This window comes from Leptidea sinapis, chromosome 12 (assembly GCF_905404315.1).
Source record: "Leptidea sinapis chromosome 12, ilLepSina1.1, whole genome shotgun sequence".
Lineage (NCBI taxonomy): Eukaryota > Metazoa > Arthropoda > Insecta > Lepidoptera > Pieridae > Leptidea > Leptidea sinapis.
Genome location: NC_066276.1, coordinates 10,439,214 through 10,460,777, shown reverse-complemented (window position 1 = coordinate 10,460,777; position 21,564 = coordinate 10,439,214). Strand labels below are relative to the sequence as shown.

General features: G+C 35.0%; 1 protein-coding gene across 1 annotated transcript; it reads left to right on the top strand.

The window, feature by feature from the left end:
- Positions 1-319: 319 nt before the first annotated feature.
- On the top strand, positions 320-20,757 carry LOC126967151 (membrane alanyl aminopeptidase-like). Its single transcript, XM_050811598.1, has 16 exons — positions 320-340; positions 4,357-4,580; positions 4,978-5,249; positions 5,602-5,757; positions 7,477-7,797; positions 8,938-9,121; positions 10,630-10,871; positions 11,577-11,769; positions 12,820-13,000; positions 13,718-13,815; positions 14,482-14,670; positions 16,958-17,142; positions 18,859-19,026; positions 19,719-19,862; positions 20,189-20,267; positions 20,473-20,757. The coding sequence occupies exons 1-16, from the start codon at positions 337-339 to the stop codon at positions 20,686-20,688; spliced, it is 2,856 nt and encodes a 951-aa protein (XP_050667555.1). The 5' UTR covers positions 320-336; the 3' UTR covers positions 20,689-20,757.
- The last annotated feature ends 807 nt before the right edge of the window (positions 20,758-21,564 follow it).

Below are 21,564 nucleotides of genomic sequence, written 5' to 3'. Positions count from 1 at the left end.
CCACCCCCCATTTCAACCCCGCCAAGCCTTTTATTATTACTTCGAAGTAAGCATATGATCTTTCCCAAGCTTTTGTCTATCTTTGTAATAAATTTCATCAAAATCGGATCAGTGGTGTAGGCGTGAAAGCGTAACAAGCAAACTTAAATTCACATTTATAATATTATGGAGGGATTGAAAATATGATTCGAAGCGAATTTTGTTTCATAATATAATGATTATCTGGTGTTATCATTGTTTTATTCGAAATTATCAAATCATGATGGACTGGTGATTAACAATAAATTGTTTTAATGATAATTGTTTAGTATCTGTTGAGGTACCGTCCAAGTCAGCATGGGTAAGTATTTATTATTATAATTCGTCTTTTTACTATACAAAGGCTCCCTATTATTTACATGTGTAAGTTTTCTTAGATTTTTGCCATTACATCAGTGACCAAACAATTGTTTGGATCTAACTGACTGCGTTTGAATCTTTTGTTCAAAATTACAAAAGAAAACTTTTTAGTGGCTTTCTATAAACTCGGTAAGTTTATAGAAAGCCTGTAATCTTGGCGCGTAGTCAGTTTCTAAGAAAAACAAAACCTTATTAATACTAAAATGGTAGAACTTGGTTCTCGGGATTTCAATGAAAAGATCAATCTAACTATCATCTGAAATTAGGAGTTAGTAGCTCGGGTTCACTGTGAAATGATCACTACGCATTTATGTAAAAATTAAGCTCTGAAAGACAGCTTATAGATATACTAGCTTGTACCCGCGACTTCATCCGCGTGGAATAGTTACTTAGGGGAGTTTATTTTATCTTTTGGGATTCTTCTCAAATAATACACTTACAAACTGCTCTTGCCGCTGCTGGCAGCGCTCATCATATACAGCGCATATCTCTTGTTATTATGGACAGTCTCTTTAATAGTATTTCCCTGTGAACTAAAATCTCCTATTTCATCCCCATGTAGGTCAAAGCTTGAAAAATTCTCGACAAATGTTTATAAATTATTTCTTATCAAGTGCCTAAGTATAAAGTTTCATGATTTTTCGATAATGACGAATTTCTGTGTAAACTATAGGTAGCCTATGTCCTTTTTCAAGCTCTAGTCTATCTCTGTACTAAATTTTATCAAAATCAGTGGTTTTGGCGTGAAAGCGTACCAAACAAACTTACATTCACATTTATAATATTAGTAGGGATTGCATAAGTATGCATATGACTTCCAGTATATGGTAGATAAGATAATTAATAATTCTCTTATTCATAATAATAAGGACATACTTACTGAATTTAGCAATTGAAACGCAACGTTATTTTAATCCCTTTTACACACTAAACTTTCTACGCTAGTGAATATATTCCAGTTCCAATGCTCCTTTGCACAGGATGCCGGCTAGATTATGGGTACCACAACGGCGCCTATTTCTACTGTGCAGTAATGTGTAAACATTACTGTGTTTCGGTGTGTAGGCCGCCGTACCTAGTGAAATTACTGGGCAAATTAGACTTAACATCTTATGTCTCAAGGTGACGAGCACAATTGTAGTGCTGCTCAGAATTTTTGGGTTTTTCAAGAATACTGAGCGGCACTATATATATTTCTAGGTACACATAAGGTCATTTGGTACACATATATATTTCCATTTTAACATAGTTTTCTCTTTTCTTTTTGCTAACCTATTAAGGTCTGACCGCAATTTTATTTAATTACATTACTTTTATTTTAAATTCGTAAGTATCCACGCCTTTTCTGTGCTTTTATTAAACTTGTGGTATTATGTTTGTTTGTGTCAAATCGTGCAACTGCAGTTTTAATTCCGTTCAAGTACAGACACGAAATCAAGCATTTAAAAATGAGACCTGATGATGAGAGAAATGATGTCTATCACCGTGACATAGCGACTGTCTGGCTTCTTACGAACTTTTCAACAGTTAACAGCACCGACCATATAAACTAATTCAAAAATTTATTAGTATTTAGTGCAATTAAAAAAACTGAAGAGAGAACTTAAACCAAAATATATATAAGTTTGTTTCTAAGCTGTATTTTGTTATATTATATTGGTTTCAAATTCAAAATTGTGAAGGATTGAAGAGAGTAGTAATAATTCAATTGTTTCTTTTCATTTGATGTTCTTGATTTAAGATAATTGTTAGTCATTAGTATTCATTTGGTAAATAATGTCCCTGTTAGTATAAGAGACGGATACAATTTTATATCTGTGTCAAAATTAATAAGAAAATAATAATTCTCATGGCACGTGTTAAATACGCAGGTAATAATCTTTTGACGTTATCATCGTGATTATGAACTAATAAAATATATTTTATCATTACCGCAGTATTCGGCTTATCATATCATTAAAATTTAACAGATTAACGGCGACTCATAACTCGCTTATCATTTTTTCAATTTACTGTCTACATAATATAATAATCGACTGACCCAATAGATTGGAATGCACATTATTTTTGCAATGTCATTGTTTTAATTGTATACTTTATACCCTGTGCCTACACCAGCGCCATTACGGAAGCTTTTTGAACTATTATTTACTATATAAGCTGGACACTTTTTCAACTTTTCTCCCTCAAGAGATGATACTCTTTGTCTCTGCCCTCCATAGTATACTTGAGCTCGCTTTTAGCTGTAAACGATACTTTATAAACATTTTAAGATATACTATTTCTATGTTTGGGGTTTTTTACACCTCAATTATACGAAAAAGATTCAATGATAGTACACATTTTTCTCATCGTCATCATTCTGACTCTCATTTTTAAAAAATATCGAAAAAGGTCTTGTACCGCAACTTGATACCTATACAGGACTTATATTTTTTTATGACAATTCGAAACGAGACAAGGAGGATGTTCAGCTGATGGTAATTGAAACGCTCTGCCCATTACAATGCAGCGCCGCTGGGCACCTCAATTGTGCTCCTACCTCGCACATAAGATGTTTAGTCTCATTTGCCCAGTAATTTCATTAGCTACGGTGCCCTTCAGACCGAAACATAGTAAAACTTACACATTACTGCTTCACGGCAGAAATAGGCGCCATCGTGGTACCCATAATCTAGCCGTCATCTTGTTCAAACGAGCCTCCCACTCGTAAAGCCTCCATATGACAGAGCGACAGAGATGTAAAACAATGAAGGATTTAAAGCGCTTAAGTTCATCAGAATGAATATCTATGTATGTTGCGTTTTTTGCAACATACATAGATAGGCAACGGAAACACCGCTACTAAGTTATGCTATCTGAGATTAAGCTACAATTTTTATGAGGAAACCCCAGGGTTTCCGTTGTTAATTATTCAAGAACTACCATAGTTGAAAAACTGTAAAAGGAATATCTAATCTAATAAAATTAGTTCACTTTACATTTGTGACGATACTTTCTTAACCTAATCCTAATGTCTGCAGTGAAACTGAATGATAGTTTCTTAGCCAACCCAATAAAATATACGGCAATGTTATGTTAATAATAATAATGAGAAACCTATTTAGTATCAAAACGTCACAGCATAAGAAAACCAAAAATCCGTATATCGTTCCTTGCAATTTTAAGAACACTGCCTTAGTGGTGTGGTGGAAGCAAGTACGACTTGCTGTGTTGAGGTCTCGGGTTTTTTCAAAAGAAATTCAAATTAATTAAGCTAATATTTTGAGGTTATAAATTCATATCACTAACAACATTGTTTAAGTTATTATTTCTAAACAGGTGTTCCTGATTCCTGTCGCCGAATTCTACCTTCGCACGACACGCCACAAGTTAGGATATCATCCCCACCATCTAGATGTCTGGCGGTCCTCCACAGTGCGGTTTTCAAGGAGCTTACTACAAAGCTGTGGCATGAACTTCCTCGTGCGGTGTTTCTGGGACGATCCGACATGGGTACCTTCAAAAAAAAGCGCGTACACGTGTGATCCCTCTGGTGTTGCAAGTGAATGTGGGTGGCGGTGATCACTTAACACTAGGTGACCCGTACACTCGTTTGTCCTCCTTTTCCATAAAAAAAATTTGGAATTGTGTCCATTATACCGCAATGAACTCAGCCCCTTTAGGTGATACTTAAGAATCACAGCCGTCGAAATTTGAGTGTGATTCACTACTGCCGACCTTTTTGTGTATAAACAGGCCTGAAAATATTAAAATGGTCTATATTACAAGTGCGTCTCAGCGTGAACGTAAATTCTTCAAAAGTAACGATTACCATCTACTATGGGGTTATTGATATAGTAATATTAGGTATTGCACCAGAACGGGACCTTAATGCAAGAGTGTCTATTGCACATATTTATAAAACACTTCGCAATTACATCAAGTCCTAATTTTTCTATTTTCCATTGTTAACAGGTCGTGGTATGCTGGTTACAGCACTTGCAGTTCTCTTAGTAGGACTAGCACATGCTGAGCCAGAAGATGAGCTACAGAACTTCGAATGGATCGGATATACAACAAATGTTGATGATCCTAAATATAGACTAAAGGATAATGTTCAACCCTTAAATATTATTGTTGACTTGGATGTTTATTTAACTGAATCTAGGTTTACTGGTGTTGTGAATATTGAAGTGGAGGTGAGTTAACAAAAGCTAACTATGTATATAGTAAATTTTTTATGTTTTTAAAGTGATATCCCTCACTTCTAGGATTAATACACAAATAAAATTTGAAAACTTAATGTTATGAACGATGCGGGACTCAAACCCGCGACCTCTGGCGTTCCGTGCCAGTGCTCTGCCAACTGAGCTTACCGTTCGAGTGACGTATCGTCATAAAAATCATGTATGCTTTGTTCAACTCTCAGGCTGTGGCTTCATCTACAGGATCTACTTTACAGTTGATAACCTGCTCAACCCCATTATTTGCATATTAGGAAATACTATTCAAATTGAAAAGTAAACTAATGTTATGTTCAAATATGTGTATTTCTTTAAATTTATATAACAATAGTAATTTATGCACAACTTTTAGGTTCGTGAAAACATAACTCAATTAGTACTTCACCAGAACGTAGTCTCCATTGGAGAGGTCACAGTGGTTAATGCTGCTGGTCAGCCAGTGGTGCTTCAGTTCCCTAACCCCATCACAACAGATAGCTATTATGAAATCCTCAACATAAACTTCGCATCGACCGTCATCCCTGGAATATACTTCGTCACTATTAATTACGAAGGTCGTATTAATGAAAATCCACATGATAGAGGTTTCTATAAGGGATATTATTACTATGGTGCTCAATTAAGGTAACATAACTTTTTGGTTTATAATATGAACTAAGTTATTTCTTTGCCTTTACTTTTTATTTTAATGTTGTCATACAAACATATCTTGTCTCATCTAAATAACAACCATACATTTAACCTAATACTTTAATTCATCTAAAAAAAGATATTTTACTAGGTAGAAGAGAAGAATAGAATTGTTAGTAGAATAGTTCTTTGTAATAAATAGGTTTTTGTGGTTATAAAGTGTATAAGGATAGTCCTGTAGCATTTATTATTTAATCTAAAAAAATACTTAAACTGTTTTATATTATATTACATTTACTTATGTCTTACTATGTGTATTTTTTAATTATGACATAAAATATTTTAGGGAATATGCAACGACCCAGTTCCAGCCATTCCACGCCAGGAAAGCCTTCCCCTGCTTTGACGAGCCACAGTTCAAGTGTCCATTTGTGATTTCAATCACCCGAGATAGTAACCTTAGTCCAACTTTCTCAAACATGGCAATAAACAGTACCGAAATGTATGTATCAGTGATTTCTAAATTGATTTTTTGAATTACTTAACTGGTCCAGATATTATGAGGGTCTGATGAGTGACACGTTTTGGCGAGCAGGAGATCCTAAGATCTGGCTAACCAGCCACGGGTTTACTCAAGCACAGCTCCAGAGGTAAATTGACGCTGGGGAACTGGCTGGGGTTACATATAACACCAGTCTAAGTGTTCGTAATATTAATGTATTATTTTTCAGGTACCGCGAATGCTTAATAAAAAATTTTTGCCTGTGTGGCGATTTGTATGCTTAAGGCTCTGTATGTGAATCTCCTCAATTTGTCAAAGTTACAGTTACACAAGATAGACTACAACTATTGATACAATTAGTGATGAACTCAATGACGTTCTATATATAAACGTCATTGGATGAACTAGGTGAACCTTCTATCGAATTTGAATTTATATATATAATGTGCACGATATAGGCTGCACAAAATCGATTTTTGAGCACAAGTGCACAAAAGTATCTACTCATAAATGTATCTATATTAAGGCAAAGAAAATGAGCCATAGAGCCAAACACAATAAAAAGTTCAGAGATAGAATTTGTTATTTTATAATATTAACTTTAATTTATTTGCCTCATGTATTTTTAAGACATAAAAGATATTAAAATTTTAATTAAAATATGGTAGGTTATTTAATTAATTAAAAAATATATATATTACAAAATTAATTTAATAGTAGGCTGTATAGGTCTGGAGCCCATGCCTAATATCAATGTCATAAGATTAAAAAAAAAGCGGCGGAAACCTGTTTTTTCGTGTGTTTATTAATTTCTTCAAATTGGCTAAAATTGTTAAAAATGTCCATGTTATACTACTGTTTTATTTCCTCGCAATCGAAATGAAAAGCAGAGTTTATAACTCGTCCACAAAACCATTTTATCCTCGACATTACTATCAGACCTCGATATTGCTAAAAGTCTCGGATATAAATGGTTCGTTTTGTGCACTCGTTGTAAAATCTACTATTGATCTTGTACATAATTAACATCATTTGGAGAAAAGTAGGGCTATCATAATAACATCAATTGACGACCTGTATAGCCGAGTGGTTAGCGATCCTACCTACTAAACTAGAGGTCCCGGGTTCGAATCCCGGTAGGTGCAAGCATTTATATGATGAATATAGATGTTTGTTTCCGTGTCATGGATGTTTAAATGTATTTATGTATGTTTATATGAATATATGTATGTTTAAGTAAGTATATTGTATTAAATATATCATTGTCTTGTAACCCATAACACAGGCTATACATGCTTGACTTTAATTTGTGTAAAAAGTGTGTCAATATTATTATTATCATGAATTGTCACACTTTATACGCAAAGTTACGATTTCAAGTCATTTAATCTAAATTAAGGTTACTTTTAACCAGAGTCAGTTTGAGCTTTTTTAGATGCAGCACCTTTATGTATATAACAGCAATTGTAAAATACTCTATTTAATTGAATAGAGTGGCCGTTTAGTTTCTTGTATGTTCTTCTCACGAGCTCAACTTTTTCCCAACAAGTGGTAAATTCAGTAATTTAAAAGAAATATTTGTAATGATGATTCAAAAGCGCGTAAGCCTATTTGAATAAAGATTATTGGACTTTGCCTTTGACAAGCTCATGTTAGAAAAGCTTCAACGATACCATCGAATATTACATGCAGTATTTAAAATTCGTGTACTATTTTCAGTATTGGCAATCGTGTCCGAGAAACTTTCCTACCAACACCCATTATATCATCTTACCTCGTCGCTTTCCACGTTAGTGATTTCGTAGCCACAAGTACTACTGGTACCGCTGCAAAACCATTCCAAGTGATATCCCGACAAGGAGATATTCTTAGTCAACACAGCTATGCTGCGACTGTGGGATTCAATATAACTGAAGAAATGTCTGCATACTTCGACTACGAATATTATAATATGGGAAATTACTCAATGAAGAATGATCATATAGCCCTGCCAGATTTTCCATCTGGTGCTATGGAAAACTGGGGAATGGTTAATTACAGGTATGTATCTCTATCACAGTTATAACACCGATATATATTTACGCATGTTACATTACCCTGTTGAGTAATGTCATCTTAATTTGTAAGAAGTTTATACTTACCACGATGTATTTGAATACTGGTGACATAGTTATATACAACTTTGCCATGGTATAGTCATTTGATTGAATTTGAAACTGTGTTTTACTAAAGATATTATTATTACCCGTAGGAGGCTCCTTTGCACAGGATGCCGGCTAGATTATGGGTACCACAACGGCGCCTTCTGCCTTGATGCAGTAATGTGTAAGCTTTATTGTGTTTCGGTCTGTAGGGCGCCGCAGCTAGTGAAATTACTGGGCAAATGAGAGTTAACATCTTATGTTAAGTATTATTAAGAGTACAATTATAGTGCTGCTCAGAGTTTTTAGTTTTTTCAAGAATCCTGAGCGGCACTGCATTGTAATGGTCAGGACGTATCAATTACCATCAGCTGAACGTACTGTTCGTCTCAACCCTTATTGTCATAATAAAAATTAAATCAGAAGTAACTCTTAATACATGGAATGGATTAAGGTTCTAAAATTTTAAATATCAACTTTGGAATACGAATACCATAACGTACGGAATAGGAGGACAAACGGGCGTAAGGGTCACCTGATCTTAAGTGATCACCGCCACCCACAATCTCTTGCAACACCAGAGGAATCACAGGAGCGTTGCCGGCCTTTAAGGAAGGTGTACGCGCTTTTTTTGAAGGTACGCATGTCGTATCGTCCCGGAAACACCGCACAAGGAAGATCATTCCACAGCTTTGTGGTACGTGGAAGAAAGCTCCTTGAAAACCTCACTGTGGAGGACCGCCACACATCCAGATGGTGGGGATGATATCCTAACTTGTGGCGTGTCGTGCGAAGGTAGAATTCGGCGGCAGGAAACAGGTAAAACAGCTCTTCGAAACACTCCCCGTGATAAATACAGTAGAAGACACACAATGAAGCGACATCTCTACGCAACGCCAAGTGATCCAGCCGTTTACAGAGAACTGGGTCCCCGGCAATTCCCGAGAGAGACCTGCATGGCCCGTGTATACTGCATCACCAGTGCTGTCGTCTGCATAGCAATGTATGTTGGATATAATATGATAAAATATTATTTTAGGGAAGCCTATCTGTTATATGATCCACAAAATACAAATGTGGTAGACAAGTTATTTGTTGCTACTATCATTGCTCATGAAATGGCACATAAGTGGTTCGGAAATCTGGTGACATGTTTCTGGTGGAGCAATTTGTGGATTAATGAATCATTCGCTAGTTTCTTTGAATACTTTTCCGCACATTGGGTAAGTTTGGATGTAAAATCAGTTTTTTTGTTTTAAACTATTCACACAAATGTAGAAAATTAAACAATACTAAAAGTTTAATACAATAATTTTCCTGTGGGCGAGGCTGTCTCCGGTAATATTTTGCTCTTAATAGTGATTTTCATTATTATAACACTAGAAATAAGGGATTGTTTGTAACCGATTCTAGCAGGCGTCATAAGATACATAATAGCTTTAAGGGTGTAATGTACACACTTTTATAAATAAAGTCCCAGCCACTGTTCAGGCATTATCTTTAAATAAATTTAAAGGTTTTATTAAAAAATGGCTCTGTCGTAAATCCTACTACTTCACAGATGAATATCTAAGTGATCCGACAGCCTGGGACTAGATTATAATTATTTTATAGCAATAGCAATGACAGTACAATATTGTATATTTCTTTAAAAAGAGCGCAAAAAAAACGCGAGAGAAGAATGGGAGAGTTTCTTGCGTTACTTCTTCTCTCTCAGAGCGCCATTTGTTTTCGAAGCGAAGAAAAGAAGAGTGGTAATGAGTTTCTTGCTACTTCTTCTCATTAGCTTAACCCGAAGTAGCGGTAGATTCAATGAGAAAAAATATTTTTTTTTGACATTCATGAGTGTCATTTCCGTGACCTACATGAATGAAGTGATTTTGATGTAAGCGGTAGTAGTATCTAGTATATTAGAAATGGCATCAAAAAGAATTCTAAAGGAATCAATTTTGAGAAAATAAATGCCTAAATAAATGCCTTTTATTGAAAGATCGAATGTGTTGTAGTTTTTTTTTTATGGTATAGGAGGAGTACCAGCGTACGGGTCACCTGTTGTTAAGTGATCACCGCCGCCCACAATCTCTTGCAACACCAGAGGAATCACAGGAGCGTTGCCGGCCTTTAAGGAAGGTGTACGCGCTTTTTTTGAAGGTACCCATGTCGTATCGTCCCGGAAACACCGCACAAGGAAGTTCATTCCACAGTTTTGTAGTACGCGGAAGAAAGCTCCTAGAATACCGCACTTTGGAGGACCGCCACACATCCATATGGTGAGGATGATATCCTAACTTGTGGCGTGTCGTGCGAAGGTGGAATTTGGCGGCAGGAATCAGGTTAAACAGCTCTTCGGAACACTCCCCGTGATAAATGCGGTAGAAGACACACAATGAAGCGACGTCTCTACGCAACGCCAAGTGATCCAGCCGTTCACAGAGCACTGGGTCCCCGACAATTCGAGCTTCTCTGCGTTGCACGCGGTGAAATGGATTGAGCTGATACTGGGGTGCGCCAGACCAGAGATGACTCCAATACTCCATGTGTGGCCGGATCTGCGCTTTGTAGAGCGCTTGTATGTGGGCCGGCTTGAAGTATTGCCGTGCTCTATTAATGACGCCCAGTTTCTTTGAAGCCAATATGGCTTTGCCCTCCAGATGACCACGAAATTGGCAATGTTTTACTATTTATTTAAGAAATTGGAAATTGAACTAACATTTGCGCACTTGTTTTATAGGCTGATCCTTGGCTTGAGTTAGACGACCGTTTCATCTTAGCTAGAGTACAGAGTGCCTTAGTCGGTGATGCAAGTGCTAGTATAATGCCAATGAATTGGACTGAGGTAGCAAACTTAACAACAATTTCGGGACACTTTGGAACATCCAGTTATGCTAAGGGAGCGTCAGTATTGAGGATGTTAGAGCATTTTGTCACACCGATTGTTTTTAGAAATGCGTTGAGATACTACTTAAAAGAAAAGTAAGTAAAAATTAGACTATGGCCGGTAATTAATTTTATCTACACCCATGCTTTAAATCCTCTATTAAAGATTCTAAAACAGCTTATTGCCAACATTAAAACACCCAATGTCCTAATAACCATTACATCATCCAAACGAGTGTTGTAATGAAATTCAGTAAAACTGCTTTTTTAATGTTAGTAACTGTTTCAGAACCTTGTATAGAGGATTCATATTATGGGTGTATATAGTAGTTATTTATGTAACTGTTATGCAATAAGGAGTATTAAAACAGGAATATGGGTCTTGTATGCAGTTGCATACAAGACCCAAGACAACAGTTGTTGATAATTAGGTATTAAAACACTCATGTGATACTTTTATCAAATCATTATTATTAAGCTCACATTCATGTTTTATTGTCCCTTATTACACAACAGTTGCAAAAATAACTAATGATTTAGTTCTATTTCATTCATTATTAACATTAAATTAAACTAAATAGCAGACAGTAATCACTGGTTGGCTCTGCACAGGATTTCCTAGTGAGCCATCCAGAGGAATTTAATACATTAAAGGTGCCTCTTTGTTTTTGTTTTTGAGACTGATATTAGGCATGAAAAACAATGTGTGTAATTATAATTAATAATAAATTAAATTGTAATTAATGTTACATTTTTATTACGAAAATAAAAATAGAATACATTATTATCTCTCAATTTTAGTGCTTATGGTATTGCTTATCCTGAAGACATGTATGAAGCGTTCCGAGTTACTGTCAATCAAGATTCCACATTTGCGGCAGCCTATCCAAATATTGATATTGGTGCAGTTTTCGAGTCTTGGGTTCAAAATCCTGGTTCACCAGTCGTTGATGTAGCTGTTAATATGACAACTGGTCTTATCACAGTCACACAGGTAATAATATTTTATTATTTATTTATTTATACTTTGAAAATCAGAAACATGCTTAGTATTCCTTGGCATGTTAACATCAAACTGATGTACGCAGACATAAAACTGGAAACAAGCAAGAAATAGAAAAGTACAGTAAGAGCTACCAGTTTAGACTTAACAGTCATAGAAACAAACTTGCTTTTCAACTTCAGGGTCCTGGGAGCCTTAAACTTGTGGACAAGGATTGAGAGACTTCTCACCGGAAAAACCTCTCCTAAACACAACACCAAAATACAATCATTTTCAGACAGCATATTGGATCATTGCTGAAAGACAGATTGCCAACACGCAGAATACAAAAAGAAAAATAAATATTTATACTTTTAATCATTTACAGAAAGAGTTTTAAATTAACATAGTCCCGCAAAACTGTTTGGACAGTTTGACTGCAGGATCAAGATATTTTTTGTAAAACATTGTTGCTTATAAGAACATTGATTTATACAAGTGTAATTAACAAGTATTGATAATAATATAATACAAAATCTAATTTTAAGGCAGTGTTGAAAATAAATATTTTTAAAGTTTGGTTTTAAATTTTCTCTTACTGGTTTCTAGTCGGATGTCCTTAGGCAAGCTATTTACTCGTAATAGATACGATAGGCGTTTCTTCAATGTTCTATCACCGTAGTAGTTATTAATTCTAGGTACCTCGAACTTACCAGCGGACATCGACCGAGTATCGTGATTTTGCATAATTGGAGATTGGTTATGTTCTTGATTGCCATGATTGTTAATGGCTACTAAGTACTTATGTTATAAGCTTACTGGCAATACTTTACATATTTTAAATGATTTTATATAATTATGTTTTACTTTTTAAGTGACGTGAATCTTTTTAAATTGCGTTTGAAGTTAATCGATTCAATCGATATATTTTTTAAAAGGAGGCCCATAGCTATCAAGCGCATAATCAATGATGGCAACAATAGGCATGACATATGCCATGAAATATAAGGTTCAAATATATAAATAAAGCCAATTAAAAATTTACTTACTTTTTATTTGCAGGAACGTTTTCAATTGACCGGAACACCACCCAATACTATTTGGCAAATTCCAATTTCATGGACACATGGAGGCAGTCCCGATTTTAGCAATACTAGACCTCAATTTGTCCTGACCAGCAAAACAACTACGATACAGAAAGATCCAGGACACGCATGGGTAGTCTTCAACATTGCATCATCTGGTAAGATTTTAAAATTATATTTGACTTTCAATTTATATGATTAGTGATAATCACTAATCACTAAACATGATTAGAATTATTAGTGTTATTATTTTGTTAAAAAACTTTTTTACCTAGTGTTTCTGTGTGAATCTGTAAGCATAAGATGATGAATAACACTCGCATTTGTCACCCTAAAAATTACCCAGCTATTTCTTACTTCGAGTATTTACTTGGAACTGTATTATTTAGGGACAGTTTCAGTCACTAAATTGTAAAGAATGCATATATTCATGACAACACAAAAATATATACATAGTAAAATTAATCAATTTAAAATAGGATGTCATGAGAAGGACACCCACTCGGCATTTTTGGAATTGAAATGAGGATAACGCCAATTCCAACACTGGTTATCAGTAGGTAGCTACCAAGTTGAGCTGTTGACAGCAGCCGTAGAATACACGGTTCCTTTTGTTACCTATAGGCCTTAAAAGTGAAAGTCTAAAAATAGTAGACAAAATAAACTAAAAAGATTAAATTATTCTAATGGGTGTTTTAAATTTTTTTTTTTACTTAATTATTTACTGATTATTACTATTTTTATGCCTCTGAACACTCTTGTTTCTCTAATAGAAAAGATTTCAGTTCATTAAATTGTATAAGTTACCTTGTAATTAGCTAAATTTTTACATACTTAGACTTCTTAATATTTCTACATACAAATTATCATTCTAGGTCTCTACCGTGTAAGCTATGATGACCACAACTGGGAGATGATTGCAGCACAACTGCGTAATGACAGAAATGTTATTCACAAGCTCAGTAGGTCACAGGTAAATAAATGTTCACTTTTGGATTTTATAACAAAATAACACTGAAAATATTATATATTTCATCATGATCATCAGCCGGACGACGTCCACTGTTGGACAAAGGCCAACAAAGATATCCACGACGATCGGTCCTGCGCTGCCCTCATACAAAGTAGTCCGGTGATCTTGACCAGATCGTCGGTTCATTTTGTGGGGTGCTACCAACACTGCGTCTTCCGGTACGTGTACGCCATTCAAGGACTTTACTGCCCTATCGGCCATATTATATATTTATAAAAACAAAATATTATTACATTCAACATGACCTATGTTGTTTAGACGTAAGCTGTGTTGATTTAGCTATGCTAATTTTAATGCCAGTGGGAGACTCCTTTGCACAGGATGTCGGCTAGATTATGGGTGCCACAATGGCGGCCTGAAGGTTGGTTCGGTATGAAAGGCGCCGTAGCGTGTGAAATTATTGGGCAAATGAGTCTTAACACCTTATGTCGCAAAGTGACGAGCGCAGTTGTAGTGCCGCTCAGAATGTTTGATTTTTTTCAAGAATCCTGAGCGGCACTGCATCGTCCTGCTCATCTCGTCCCTTATTAATAAAAAAATAAAGTGATGAGTAACTAATTTGCTTCAAAACGTTTCAGTCTAATATTGTTTATTTTATTCATATAGATGGTCAACGACATCCTATTCTTCATCAGAGCTGGACACACCCACCGTATTACTATTCCTCGTGCATTTGACGTTCTATCGTTCCTGGCAAAAGAAACTGACTATTACGTATGGAATGGTGCCCTCACTCAACTTGACTGGATTCGTTCAAGACTTCGGCATTTACCCGCTGCTTACCAAGAATTCAATGTATGTAGAACTCTAGTTTTATAAAACGATTGCTATATCATAAAACTCCTTCTAGCATATATAAAATGTTTAGTATACTCTATGAAAATCTAAACATGATGATCATTATCAGCTGGAAGACGTCCACTGCTGGACAAATGCGTCCCCCAAAGATTTCCACGACGATCGGTCCTGCGCTGCCGTATTCCAGCGATCTTGACCAGATCGTCAGTCCATCTTGTGGGGCGCCTACCAACACTGCGTCTTCTGGTACGTGGTCGCCATTGCAGGACTTTACTGCCCAAACGGCTATTTGTCCGTCGAACTATGTCCATGCCCACTGCCACTTCAGTTTCGCAACCATCTGAACTATTTCGGTAACTTTGGTTCTCCTACGGATCTTATCATTTCTGATTCGATCTCGATTCGAGCATAGCCCTCTCCATTGCCCTCTGAGCAACCTTAAACATGGTTTTAGTTAGACAACTTCAGTGATCTAACAATAGCAACGTCTAAAATGGAGTTTATATCTTTTTCTATTACAAAACAGTGTTTAGCTTTTGTTTAACTTATCGTTAAGCACAACATAAACTGAATATTCATAGTCTGAATATGATCTATCCGTAAGACACACCTTAAACAAGCTTCCAATCGTGTTTAATTATAAGCAACTTCTAAAGATCGTTGAACGCTAAACAACAGAAAGACACAGATTTGTAATAGTACATTTTGAAAAAAAGTGTTCAAGGAATGTTTAACTTTTTTGTAATAACACAGAGAACGTTTATAGAGAATACAAGTTGTTGGACAATAGTATTACAAATGCGACGATTTATGTGGGTCCAGGGGCAAAGCAAATTAAACTGTCAGACGCGTCAATCTCAGTTCAGTTTTGATATTTCGATTGTGTTTTATTTGTTCTTATTTTATTTGATTTTATCTAAATTTGCGTGTGCCAAGTATAATTGGACGTAATTCCAGAAAAACGTTCCAAACACTAAACTGGTCACGTGATTCATATTAATGGTATTATCAAAAAATGGCAGCCCTACTGTCACTCTTTAAATGACACTATGACTTAGTAGCCCTACCCACATATATGGAATACACTAGTATTTATTCAACTTTAAACATGAATTCCTTAAAATGTGATTTTTGTGGCTTGGAACGTGTTTAAGGAATTACGTACAATTTGCGTGCGACACGTAAACTTTTTAGTAATCAAACAACAGTTATTTACGAAAAAACTCACGCGTAATTTATAAATGGGCAAACGACTCTTTTTTAACCGCAACAGCGAGCGCCAAGATACTACTTTTCCCGTATGAGTACTAATATAATATTGTTCCTAATATATATACTACTATACAGGCTGTCCCAAGGTTATGGGACATGAAGGGAAAGTACCTTAAATATCGAAGATAGGCTATTTTACTGAAAGAAGACTGTATGTTATTTTTAAAAGTTAGTAATTCTGCATTCAAAGATTTTCTAAAAATAACTTGCCCCGTCTGGGAATTGAACCGACTTAAATGTAAAAAAAAAACACCCCTACTCTTATGATGCCAATCGAAAGAATGGCCAAAAACTAATAACTCTTCTTAAGTAACATAGTATTTTAAAAGAAAGTACTCAATTAAGTGGGTATTTTTTTGTAAATTAATTAATTAAATGCTCAACATGTGATCCCTCTTGTCTTACGCAAATCGCCAATCTTTTAATGAGTCCGCTGCCTGTTGATTTTCTTATCATTTTATGGTGAATACTCGATATGATAAGGCACAATTCTGTTTGTAACTCGCCCACGTTCTCGTATCGTTTTTTGTATAGCATATCTTTCACGTATCCCCAAAAGAAGAAATGTAATGGTGTAAGGTCCGGGGATCTAGCCGGCCATCTAATCGGTCCATTCGTACCAATCCAAGTACGAAAACATTCATTTTACGTTGTTCCTTTCTTTTAAAATACTATGTTACTTAAGAAGAGTTATTAGTTTTTAGCCATTCTTTCGATTGGCATTTTAAAAGTAGGGGTGTTTTTTTTACATTTCAGTCGGTTCGGATTCCCAGACGAGGCAAGTAATTTTTAGAAAATCTTTGAATGCAGAAGTACTTACTTTTAAAAATAACATACAGTCTTCTTTCAGTAAAATAGCCTATCTTCGATATTTAAGGTACTTTCCCTTCATGTCCCATAACTTTGGGACATCCTGTATATTATATACTAACATAATATTGTTCTCAATATCTTTATAGATATTAGGAATAATTGTTCATACTAATTGCTACCACCATAAATTTAAATACAGGAATATCTATTGGAGCTGATGGATACGGCTGTTAATGAAGTAGGATATGAAGAAGGTGCTGATGATAGTGCATCGACAATTCAACAAAGGATGCAAATTCTTAACTATGCATGCACTTTGGGACACCAAGGATGTATTGCCGACAGCTTGCAGAAGTGGAACGAATTCAGGAACGAAAACAAACCGTAAGTATTTAAATCAGTATAAATACTTATATCATTTTATGTTCATGTGTCAAATAGTTTAGGATTTATACTAGTAATAAGAAAATAGGTTATTTGTTAAAACAAATTTTAATTAGTATTAAAGATATTAATTACCTACCAAACATTCACAAAAAAGGTAATATCTAAATAATTAGCTGTGAAATTAAATAGAAATGTTTTACAAAATTTAGATAAATAAATTTGCTGAGCTTCTAAGAATGAACAACAAAATATAATGACATAAGGACTTGTAATTCAAACAGTGATCGGACAAAGTAAGACCCTAAGGCTGGGCACAAACGTTCGGAAACCGGATTAGGTTTCCTGATCAGGAATTCAGATTTGGAATTCCGTGTGACTAGCGCAAACCTCCGGCTTTTTGTTCGGTTTTTTTTACGACCAGTACGAATAGAGACGCTTGTATTATCATGGACGACGAAGACGAATTGATTACTATTGCACTTTTACTGGCGCTAAACGAGAAGAAGAGGAATCGTCGTTACTGGGTACGCCCGTTGAATACTCGGAGATTAACAGATAGTCAATTTTATTTCAAAAGAGCAAGATTACAAGAACACCCAGATGAATTCTTCAAATATTACAGGATGTCAGTGAAATCATTTGATGAGCTTCATAATGGCACATGACAGAAAATTAAATTTGTTACCTACGACAAGTCTACAGACGTCCACTCGCTACAAAGCTCGCGCGAATCTGAATTGGTCATTGACTTTTTTCCGTTCTTACGAACCGAACGCACCGAAGTGAACGTTAGGTTTTTATTCCGTTCGGAAACAATAAGAATAATGTTGAATATTTTGTATGTAACTAGAACATTCAGGTTTCCGAATCTGATTTCCTGGTCAGGAAAACTAATCCGGTTTCCGAACGTTTGCGCCCAGCCTAACACGACATCGGTTGCAACGCAAAAGAGCGCGCCGCCAGTCTTCACATTCTTCTTTCATTTTCTACATAGTATAATAAAAGTTAGTAAAACATTTAAGATTTAGTATAAATTGAACTACTTTTATACATTATGTAAGAATAAATGAATCGACGATCATTACGATGTTTAAAAACAATCAATACTTCGTATTGTTCAGTTTGTTTACAGTGTGAGAGGATTTATGTATCTACTCTTAGATCATTTATACGTCTAGATAAACTATGACAGCTGTGAAAACGTCGTGAGTTTAGACTTAACCTCTATTTTGAGCAATGCAGGCACACTAACACAAAGGGTCATACAAATCGCGAGTGTAAGCTTGTCACGCACACTAAAAGCAAGAGACTCTATCTAGACGTATTAATTATCTAAGTATCTACTATATTATTGAGTACAGTAGATCCAACAATCATGGTCATTGACCCATTTTGTTTCCCCACCCACAAACCACCAAAATCACCTTTTTTTTTTAAATTTACACATGTTAGACATGCGGTTAAGTATTTTTGGTGCTTCACTTTCCAAAGATAACGACGAAATTGTAAATTATTGTTGATTCAAAAGAGTGTCAATGAGTTTCTTGCCACCTCTTCTCGTTAAAGTTCAGTCTTGTGCGAAGTGGTGGTAATAGAATATATAACTTGTAACATTAATGTCTTTTTTTTATACTAAATGAATTAAGGGATGTTCATTTATTTGATACATGCTAATCTGGTCCATATTGTCTCAAAATATTACTCGTATTTTAGGGTTCCAGTAAATGCAAGACGCTACGTCTACTGCACTGGTCTCCGTGAAGGAAACATCACAGACTTCAATTTCCTATTCCAAAAATATAACACCTCCGAAAATACTGCTGATATGGTGGTTATGCTTCGTACTCTAGCCTGCACTAAAGATCAATCTGCTATAAAAGAGTGAGTATTGTAGCTTAATATTTAAGTTGTTTTTGGAAATAGATTTATTCGATTGTAATTAAAAATAAACTCTGAACAGACAGACGAATTTATGTATCAGAAAAATTTATATTCTCACACTATGTTATATGTTATATGACAAACATACTTTTATATTTTATGTATAGACTACTTATGTATTTAAGGATAAGTGTGTTTCAGATTCCTTTTAAATTTTGCATTTATGTAAATCTTTATAAATCTCTTAGCTCATTTGAGTGGTTTTAAAGACGTAGATTTATAAGAATACAATTTCATTAACGGCCGTTTTCAATAAGCTACTTACTAGAGGTAGACAAATCTATCCTTTTACGCTTACTTACTTCAATAACCTATCGACAGATAGCAATGGACTTTTACTAATAATATAACTTTATTGGACATAACTATGGATAGATAAGATCTTGTCATTCATAAAACGGTAATAGCAATATATCCGTAACTAGAGATATGGCATTGAAAACGGCCGCTAAAGTTTTCTTTCAATCAATCTTTTGAAATAATTGTGTCCTTTGAGTTTACAACACATTAAACTGTGTATTCAATTTTAAATATTTTTCGGGCCTAGTTTGTATAATTTAAAAAAATATTATATTTATTGATCGTCGAATTTTCGAGGCTTTATTATATTTAGTTCTAACATATGTTTTTAGGTATTTGTTCCAGTCAATGTACAATGATAGGATCAGGATCCACGATAGAAATAATGCCTTCTCTTTCGCATTACTCGGCAATGAAGAAAATTTGGACACAGTTCTCACATTCCTGTTTGAGAACTATGCTGATATAAGAATATGGTAAGAGTGAAGATTTATAAGTTTTTGATTATTAATTCAAATGGTCAAAAGCAAACCTGGCGGCGTCCTGTCATTGACATCTGAAAGACCTAGTGAAAGTGTAATAAAGAGAGATGCTCAGGAGCGATCACAATGGAGACGCACTGTGGATGCCAGAGGGCAAAGGTACCTAGGCTAGGGGTATGAATGAAATTATTATATAATTCTGTAAAAATACAAAGAGGAAACCTTTGGTAATAATTACCTGCCACAGTTTTATACTTTGATAGCAACGATCTTGAGCTCATCAGTGATTATTTGTCGTTTAATATTAATTTGTAATTTAGGTACGGAGGTGATGTAAGACTTACGAATGCCATTTCTGCGGTTGCGGCCCATCTGACTAATTTCAGCGACATCGTCAAGGTACAAAGTTACATTAATACATAATAGTCATTTAAAGTATCTATTAAAAAATATTTACTATAATATTCGTTCTTAGAAAGTTATACATATTTAAAGCGTTTATGCTGTATAACAATTTCATTATTAAAATATCCTATATTACGAAACTAAAGTACTTTTTTCAGTTCTCTTCAACAATTTTTAAATGATTTAAAAAATTCCACAGTTCCAAGCTTGGGCGTACGAGAACCAAATCGCACTGGGAACTTCATTCAGCACAGCTGTTGGAGTCGTTAATACAGGCGTGGCCAACTTGAGGTGGGGTAACAATGTCGCAGCAGAAATCTTCTCCACATTAAGAAGCAGGAGTTCAGCAACTTCGCTCACAACTTCAATCTTTAGTATTGCAGCTACTTGTCTTGTTGTTGCATTAGCCCGATAAGAGTAGTTTTTATTTATTTTATTTATAACATTATAGTTTTCTTGTTCGTAATAAAATCTTTGCTTTGCACCTTGTATTTTATTGGTATCTGTTACTTTACTCTGTATAATTAGTAATATATTTAATATCATCATGCATTTTTGTAAGCAACGTTTTCTTTATTATTTAATATGTTTGGAAAAATAATTCATTCCTCGCAGAAAAAGCTTTAAAAATATACGCACGTTAGTCTTGTAATAGATCCAAATGTCTTTCTAGAAAACTATTCGGTTATATTTCTTTTGCGGCTTGATGTAGAATGACTGTCTTATCTCCGGTATTTTTACCTTCCCGCTATGAAAATTGAAAATTTTCAAAAATCGGGAAGTTGTTCTATAGTCCTTCACTGGTCCTAGGACCTCATGGTAAAATATAAATATATGAATAAAAAAAATATATATATTCCTGGGAAGCTTCCCTGACTACTCTCGCTAGGGAGTCACTGAATATATTCCTGTAGATTCGAATTAACATAAATTTAAACAGTATTAGGTATTCAATTAATTTTATTATAAACATTATTAATAGTTTTTTTTTACAAAGTTTTTTTAAATTAATTATTTAGTAGGTAATTTTTAACTATACTCCACGAACCGTTCGGGGGACGGGTGGGTCAAGGCCTCCTCCAAAGAACTCCAAGTGACTCGATCCTGACGAATTGTATCCAGAAAGTTCTGGCCCTTTACTTCACCCTCTCATATTGTCATAGGTCTGCCTCTAATTCTAGAGTAGATAAACTAGTCAACCATTAAGTGAACTCGTGCAAATTCGTTTAGTGACTTACATAAAAATTACCCATACAATTGAAATTCCTTGAATCAATGAAGGTAAAACCCG